The 9322-nt window shown below is 40.1% G+C and overlaps 1 protein-coding gene across 6 annotated transcripts in view; it reads left to right on the top strand.

Annotated features, from left to right (window-relative positions):
* Window positions 1-6513, top strand: part of SSH2 (slingshot protein phosphatase 2) — a 209363-nt gene extending 202850 nt beyond the window's left edge. For all 6 annotated transcript variants that reach the window (XM_075854338.1, XM_075854340.1, XM_075854341.1 and 3 more), the window contains 3 exons: window positions 1482-1682; window positions 2565-3372; window positions 3973-6513. In XM_075854338.1, coding sequence (XP_075710453.1) covers window positions 1482-1682; window positions 2565-3372; window positions 3973-5943 — 2980 coding nt within the window. In that variant the 3' untranslated portion in view covers window positions 5944-6513. The remainder of the gene's footprint in view (window positions 1-1481; window positions 1683-2564; window positions 3373-3972) is intronic.
* Window positions 6514-9322: the final 2809 nt, after the last annotated feature.

A 9322-nucleotide genomic window follows, 5' to 3' on the forward strand; every position in this document is an offset into this window, starting at 1 on the left:
CAACCCCTTTAAGTGTGCGCGCGGTCAGCATGAGGAGATGATGCGGCCGGCGCTGCACTAATGAGCGGCGGTGCAGGCACTAAAGATCGAACATAGGGGTGTTTTGCAGTGCGCCCACCATGTTCTGTCTTCAGTGCCGCCACTCATTAGTGCAGCGCCGGCCGCATCACATCATGCTGACCGCGCGCACATGTCAGGACTGAGGAGCAGGGCAATGGCTGTGTTACACAGCCGCAGTTCCGCTCTCATACATTCATGTGTTACAATGCACAGCTTCGTATCGAAATACATGAAATAACGGTATCGAACCGTTTGGGGATGCACAGAATTGAAACAGTATCGAAGTTTCGATTCATCGTGCGTCCCTACGTAGGACGCTTGTAGTTTTGGAACTAACCACATAATAGTAGACAGACTAGGAAGTTATTACCTTTTTCCTTAAAGCTCTGAGTAAGCTCAGGGGGTTTCTATGTTGTATGCTGATTGAGGCCTCATGCACACGACAGTAATTTTATCTGTAATTGTGGATAAAATACTGATCCCTTCATTTCTATTGGCCACGGACACCTTTCCGTATATTTACGAGTGTGTGTCAGTGGTGTAGAAATAAGCCGCAAAAAAATAGGACATGTCCTATTTTTTGCCTTTACGGACCATGCTCCTATGGTTATTATACCGTGAGCACTATACATAAATGAGGGTGACAGTCCACGGCCCATCTGTACAGTATTTACTGACCATAAATAATGCACGGTTGTGTGCATGAGGCCTTAGAGGGCAGCTTTCCTTTATCAAACTTTTGTAGAGAACCTGCTCAGTCTGAGCTATATTGGCAAATTGCTTATTATTTTGAAAAGTATGTTTTTGCAGAAAGGGTTTCGGTGTTATGTTGTCCTGAAACAGGAGGCGCAGCACTCGTATTAATGTTGACATAACACTGACAGGTGTGTTATCACTGAATTTATAAATCTCCAAACACGTGTCCAAGCTGTGCGCTATTATGAAGTCGCATCTATGTCCTGAAGTTTGGATCTTAAAGAAGTAATGCCCTCTAGAGGTGGAACTGTTCAGTCTCCTAATCATTTTTTTTTTTTCCCCTGCGCTTTGTTTTCTCAGTTTTTTTTGTAAAGTACATTTACACTGTCTTACAGTTAAAACAGATCTGTCCGCTTTTATTCTGCCCTATGTAAGGGCAGCATATTACAGTAACCGGTCTATTACAGCAGTCTGTCAGTCACCACAGAGAGGCAGGGGTAGCACTTTTTATTAATACAGCAGACTCATAACATTGAGTCTGCTGTCTTCTTTCAACGATCCTATTAGCCATATGGCACAATTTTTTTGTAGTGTTTTGGCTACTAGGCATACGGATCTGTAGTTGTGATGCTGCCCTCATAGGACAGCATATAAAAACTAACAGATCCACTTTAAAGCATTGTGACATGCAATATTCTCACTTTATTATGTCTGCTGTCCTACAGAAAACATGGAGCTAAATGTCTTGTGCACTGTAAAATGGGAGTCAGCCGCTCCGCTTCCACGGTCATTGCCTATGCCATGAAGGAGTACGGCTGGAACCTGGATAGAGCGTTCGACTATGTGAAGGAGAGGCGAACAGTTACCAAACCTAACCCTAGTTTCATGAAGCAACTTGAGGAATATCAGGGCATTCTTCTAGCCAGGTGAGTCTTTACGGATCGTGTTCTAATCTTAAGACTGTGGGTTAATGAAATATGTATTCGTATCATCAATTGTAGAGAAATTTGTGATATCAGAGTGACTGCCTGCATTTCCACATAGGTCTATAAGTTAGTGAGCAAAGTTTCAGTGGAAAAAGTTACCCAAATATTTATTCAATGTACATATTCGGGTAATTCTATATTCGAGAATTAGATACAACAATGTCCGTCAATGAGAACTATTCCATGCATCCGGCATTCTAGTATATTTCACTATGGTGTATGCTTTCAAGGTACAGTAGCCGTCTCCTTAGTCCCATATATTTTCATGTGAACTTGTACATCTGAAGTTCACTGTGTACTTGCCTCCTTCCTGGAAAAGTTTGGTCCTGCTGTGACTGACACAACAGGTGTCCATGGGCATTACTCATGTGATGCCTCTCGACAAGTCAATATGAAATGCAATGTCCTGGACTGCTATGCACGCACTCTTCTGCCAGTATCTGCTTTTTGGATACAGTTAATGGCCTAACAATACCAAGATCCACAGCCCAGCCACCTCTCCATAGTGTGCCAGCCCCAGAATCTGATACAATCCATTGAGAAAACATGCAGCACCTACACAGTCACAAATACCTTAAAACAACTACTCATTGAGTGACATCTCTTTAAGTTAGTGGAAAGTTTTTGTAAACCTTGTTGACCAGTTTAAAATATATTAATATATATTTTAATGTAATATAATAATCAGTTTGTTATTGTATCAACCGCAATAAAATCTTCACAGATAATTAATTATGTGTATTATCATTTTGCAGTAGTGTTAGTGTTTGCATAAGTGCTGTTGTAAGTTAGGTAATGTTTGTTTTTTTTTTTACTTTGCAGCAAGCAGAGGCACAACAAACTATGGCGTTCTCACTCAGATAGTGACCTATCCGATCACCATGAACCCATTGGGAAAACCGGAATGGATTTGAACAAAAAGGACATTACATCCTCAGCAGAGCAGCTCTCAGACATGCATCATTCCTTTACACTGGGACCTCAAACAGATAACTGTAACCCAACTTTCGCCATTAGCACCGCCTTGTGCAACACAACACAAGCACACTATGACTTTACATCTTGCGATTTTCACACTGGACAAATAGAGGATATTCTTAATCTCAACACAATGAATGGTTGCTCAGCACGATGCTGCTCTGGTGAGTCTTCGGCCTTCCTGGACAATTGCAGAACTGACAGGCTCACCGAAGACTTGTCTCCAATTTCTGAAAGCCTAACTGGTCAGTCTGAGCTACCTGACCTAACGCTGGAGGACATGGAGAAGGATGCACTGAAGAATGAGGTTGACTGCCATCTCCTGCCACTAAGAGATCTAGGGTCACACACGGGTGATCTCCAAGAATCTCCTGATCAATCCTCTTTTACCTCCCAATCCGAGGACATGAGTGGGGACAGAATTGATTTCCTAAGTGCACTGGAAAAGTTTGTTGAATTATCTCAGGAGAATCGGCCACGGACATGCTCCACCACCCGAGCAGATGAGCAAATCAGCAATGTACGGAATGGTGTCCTGAAAGGTTCTTGGCCAGAGACATCCTTGTGTGAGAGCCTTGCAGATAAACAGAGAGAAGATGTTAGTACACCACAGGCTTCTGAAGACTCATCTACAGATGAGGAGCAGCCAAAGGTAAGTACATCCTACAAACTCTACGCTTGATCATATATTCTTATACTACATTCTTGGGCTCAATACTCTCTTCTTGGAAGGGGTATAATAAGGCGTGTGTCCCTTTTTAAATGAAAGCCTTCATTTGGATGGAACAAACATTACATTTTATGGAATTGTCCGTCTTATAATTAAACATTTTTGACTTTTTATTTTACAAGTCTGTTCTGTGGTCAAAAAAGTGAGTTTTAGTTTATATAGGGGTTCTCCTGGACTTTAACGTTAATGCCTTATAATTAGGATAGGCTATCAGTGTTTGATCAGTGGGTGTCCAACGTCCCAACACCCCTACCAATCAGCAAAATGTCCCTGGAGCACCCCTTTAACATTTATTAGTCTTGCCCTTTATTAATTTTGAATTCTAGATTGGTGGGATGAAAGTGTGTGGCAAAGTGACGTGTATGGGGCTCCCTGTTGAGGGTAGGTGGGATGTTTGTTGTACTTTTATGTATTGAATGTTTATCTTTAATATAAAAACTTTACAATAAAAAATATTTGATTTAAAAAATAATAATATAGAATTGTAGGAAACGGCTAAAATTTATTTATTTATTTTTTCAGGAGGTCCCTGAACCAGTTGTTCAAGATCATCTCCCCAAATCACACTCTGAAAATGCAATATCTGTGAAAGAAATAATCACAGAGATCGAGTCCTTCAACCAGGGAGTGGGCCAGTGCCAACAGAAAACAGACAATCTGTCTAGCCAAGTACAAGCACCAAAGAGAAATACAATCCATGATTTGTCACTTGAATCTGTTTGGGAGCCAGAAAGCAACTGCAAGGAGCAAAGTGAGGCCAGCACAACACTGCCACATGACAAGTCAGACCAGAAGTGCAAACAAAGTTCTCAGGATGATTCTGAAAACTCAAGTGAAACAAATGACCATCAGGAAGTTCCAGGCCAGGCTCCCAAGTGGTTTGCTGGCTCTGTTAGAAGGGCCACAATGGAGTTTGAGGAACGCTTGAGGCAAGAGCAAGAGCTGCAGCAGCACACCACCGCTGTGCCAATAAGGAAAAATTCCAAGAATGACTCTGTCGTCTCTGATTCTTCCCCAAAAAATAAACTTGAAGATTCATTGCTTGATGTTGCAGACCATGAAAAGGATAAAAAGGTCAAAATAAAAGTTACAGGGTTAGAAACGTTGGAACTTTTCAGATCTGAGCCATCTACAGATTCACAGTCATCTCTGTTGCCGGAGCATCCTTATGTGCAAGTAAAGCAAGACACAAATCACTCAGAACTTGCAGTTAAACCTAAAGAACAAGATCTAGAGAATCAGTTACTTATTACCGAACCTTTAGACAAGAAAAATGGTTCAGTACAGTTTCCAAAGAAAGTAGAAATTCTAGAACACAACATTGGACTTCGATGTTATGATGACAATGACAATGACCTCTCTCATGAGTTTGGTGTTAATAGTGAAGAAGATTTTCTAGAGTTAAAGACTCCATCTTCAGAAGCACCTTTAAAAAATGTCTGTGCAAGTGCAACGGGCAGGTCCTCCGCACAAATAGAAAGTCTACCTTTTAAATTGGGTTCTCTTGATGTCCAGAAAGAGCATAGCCTTGAAACGGATTTAAAGGATTTCAATGTAGTCAGTCCTAGTATACATCTAGATTTCCCAAATCCTAATTACCCGTGTCATCCATGTTCCATTGTTTTAGAAGGTGCCACTGAAGAATGCACCAGTACAGATGAGAGTTTAGGCAACCAGTCAAACTGTACAAACAAGTATGATGGTGACCTGGGTGAGTTAATGCAAAGGGAAGCAGACAGTGCCTTGTCCCAACTGAGCCATGAAGATATTAATTTAATCAACAAACTTACTGAGAATATACGTGAACTGCGTGAAGTGTTGGATATTTCATCCTTCTCTTTTGGCCTTTCTCATAGTTCAAGTAGTGACAGCATCAAAGACTTGACTAGCAGCCCTGGCGTTGTCAAACAAAGAGCTAAGGAAATAGAGTCACGGATTCGGCAAGCTGGTCTCACCACTCCGTCCCAAATGAAACGTTCTGCATCTCTGGCCAAACTGGGCTGTTTAGAACTTTCTAAAGAGGATTTGTCAGAAAGGGGCTCCGTCTCATCAGAAAATAATCACATTTACCCTGACATGCTTCAGAATTCTCTCCGGATTGTGCCAGGAAATTATGAATCTGAAATAAAATCAGAAGATCCGCCTGAAAAGATTTGTATCCTTTCTGTACAATCCTCCTTGGGACTGGAACCCACAAAACATTTTGTAGAACAGATTAAAACCGCAGAGTGTGTTGTAAAGAGCAAGCCAGTGGAAAAGCCTCTTGTGCAGTATGCCAAAGAGTTTGGTTCAACTCAGCAGGGTATTGTAAGTCCTGAGCCTGAATTGACTGTTTCCCAGGAGCACCTTCACCCACCAGTTGTACTAGATCCTTCAGTCCCACTTATTATTGTCACTCCCAAGCAGGAACATGGTAGAACTCATCCTTTGAGAAGACTTAAAAAGACCAATGAGAAGAAGAGAACAACCAATCCCCTATACAATACCATGTAACCCTGGAACTTTTTAGTGTTTTTTTCTCGTTTTGTGTTTTTTTTCATTCTTATAAAGGGGCAGGTGTAATATGTGAGGAACGTGCACTTTATTGGTTCATTTTATATATTTCGACATATTGTTTTATTGTTCCTGATGCATGTAAGGTATGGGCTTCCCTTACTCTTCCTTTCCTTTGTAAGTAATTCCTGACTGCACACATATAAGTCATTGTACATATATAAATATAATTGTGTGTTTTATTTTTTAACTCTGAAACCTCAAATATTTGTTTTAAGAGATCCTTCGTAAAAGCAGGTTACTGTTCCTATATGGTTGTCAGGCCATGTTGTCCAACTGGCGAGTCTGTCAATGTTGTAGGAACCAGGCGCACTTTCAATTGCTTCTTTAACGCTTCAGATTGATGCTTTGTCTGAGGGTAGATGACTTTTCAATCTTTTCAGAACTGTGAAAGTTTTAGGATAGTCCGAGATTTATAACTAGTTTACTGGTATTACTATGTTCTGAAGCTGCCACCTCTGTGGGCTGCATGTAAAGCTTACAATAAATTGTAAGTTATTTTAAAATTTACGTATTTGTCTTTTAGAAAAAGTCCCTTTCATCCTGTACCTAATGCCTTTTGGGGTCAACAGTGTTGCCATGCATTTAAAGATGCTGTCGGCAAGTAGGGATCCAGTGTGCCATGTGGCTGTTGACTTTTACATATCACTATAAACCTTACAATTTAAGCAAGATGATGCCTGTTTTGTGGCATGTTGGATAAGATGATGACATTTTGGGAAAATCTTTGCTGAACTTACATGGTGTTCCCACGTCCTCCATTCCTTGCAGTATGAGGGAGCAGCCTTGTACTCGTGAAACAGGAGACTGCCACAGCCATGTCTAGCTTAACTTATCCTTTTACAAGAAGGTCCTAATGAAGTAGTAATCGTTACATCCAAGCCAACCATCAAAAAATCAGATCAACGACCACCTACATAAACTTGTAAATGGAAGAAAATGTGACGAGAGGAATATCCATAATGATCACAATGTTGGAATGTGCTCTTTTTAGTTGGTCTACTCTATGGGGATTGACCCTTCATTACTTGAATATGCTGTGAACTGTCAAGAGTTTATGGCCATTTTACTTATTTTGCCTTTCACCTCTTTCTACTGATCCACTTGTACCTGCTGTACTTCACACATTGTAATTCTAGTGACTCTCAGTGCTGCCTATGTGTCTGTACGAAACCAACCTGGAAATGTTACATAGTATGTGTGTGTGTGTGTGTGTGTGTGTTTGATATTCAAAGCAAAGCTACAATGTGTTTGGCCTACCTGGAAACTGTGTTCAGTCTAATAAAGTTTGCGTGTGAAGACGTACAAATATATTATATATGTGTATTTGTGGGGGTGTATATATAGTGTATGTACACGCCTACAACAGTCATACAAATGCATACATATAATATATGTGTTCTATATTACACTTTTACTGACTTTTGGAGTATTAATAGCAAGATTTGCTGCATACTGGAATACTTCATTTTAGTGATGTTTTACTGTTGATCATTTCCTGTTTTAGCAGTGGTTTTAATTTGCTGCTATGGTTATATTGCAGGGGCAGTTTAAAGAACCGCTACTCTAGAAATGCTGATCTATCACAAGTTGACTTTTGGTCAAGTTCATGGGTTGTTCGATCTATGGGGTACGGAGATATCCGAATACTTGTCTGTGAATCCATGTGAAAAATGTTCTGTGTATGCTTTATGGACTGAACTTATCATGCGACTAATATTTTGGCCTCTTGAGCATCCTTCAAGTGTACGTAATACATTTTTCATAAGGATCCACACACAACAGTTTTGAGGTGTTTAAAGTGGACCTTTCAATTCTCCTGACATGTCTGTTAATACTTGCATTCTTCATAAAATAACCATTCCGTGCTGTGCAATTCCCCTGTTATTTTCCCAGGAAATGTATGAACAAATTAACAACTTGGTGTTCCCTTTATCAATGGTGTCTGCCCAATCAGTAATGACTGTGTTAGACTGTGTAGGAACACACCCTATTGACAAGGAGAATAGTAATAACAAGTTGTCAATTTATTCATACATTTCTAGAAAGAATAAGAGGAATTGCACAGCATAGTTATTTATAGAGAATACAGGACAGTGCATCATAGGCTTAGGAAGGCCCACTCATGAGTAAAACCTGGACAATTGCGAAGTAGAAGTCCTGGTTGTTAAACTTGGATGAACTGGCACTTTAGGTCTAGTTGCCTTTTATAATGCCTTCTGGAACCCGCCAACCAGTCTCTGAAAATAAATGCCTGTTCCGTCCCAGCTCCTCATTAAAGGCAAGCCATACTGAGTTTTTGAGTGCTGGCACAGATATTCCTCCAAAGTATAGTCAAACTATCATGGCCTGAGAAACTCTGGCGTTCCAGTTATTCTTAAACTAGGACTCTCAGTATCCGGCTTAGAGTTATTGTTTTCCAGAAGTTGAGTCTGTAACTATTTCCTGTTTTACACAGTAGCCATCCATATACCCTGCTGCATAATGTGCCTGCCAAGCTGTTTGGAAATAAACGTAGTCCTCTAGGACTAAAACAGATCCACTTTTTACCGTTGCTTTTTTTTGTGGTTAACATTTCCAATTTGGTGGTCGGAGCATCCAGTGCAGCGCCCTTAAGTAAACCAGTGGAAGGGAAATGGTGTGGAGACAAGGTTTAGCTTCCTGGATGAGTAAAGGGTTTTTGATCTCATTGGATGTCTTGTCTGCGTCAGTGTAACCCAGTCTGGCCTCTGCTGAGAGAGGAGCGTCCACACAAAAGACTCTCGATAGCAGCTCGCTCTTCGGCAAGATTTATTTTGTAAAATGTAAACACAATAAGTTGTTTTTTTAAGGGCATTTTTGTACAAACGCTGTTCTTTTGTCTTTTACAAACAATACTGTGGTTGAGGAAATTTATTGTTTACATTGTGAATATTAAACCTGAATAAACAAAAACGCCTATTACCTTGTATGTTTTGCTTTTTTCTCCCTTACAACACATGATGATGATCACAGTAGAACTTCCATACTCAGGACTTTTTACACTTACCCCAACAGTTTTAAGTGTTAGTGATTCTATAAATTGTATAAATGTTATCAAAATATCTGCATTATATTCTATGAAATATATGTTTTAAGATTCTCTTAAAACAAGACATTTCCCATCATTTGAATACATAGGATAAATATAACGTCATCAGGCATTCCAAACTAATGACTACCCGATGTTCTTGAAGGGGTTCAAGGAGGAAGAATCTTGTTACCTTATATAGAAGTGGACTACACAGTGTATACTTGGCATCATCTGATTGGTTAATGTGTGTTAAGTGAAAGCATGAAC

Source organism: Rhinoderma darwinii, chromosome 2, assembly GCF_050947455.1.
Source record: "Rhinoderma darwinii isolate aRhiDar2 chromosome 2, aRhiDar2.hap1, whole genome shotgun sequence".
Lineage (NCBI taxonomy): Eukaryota > Metazoa > Chordata > Amphibia > Anura > Rhinodermatidae > Rhinoderma > Rhinoderma darwinii.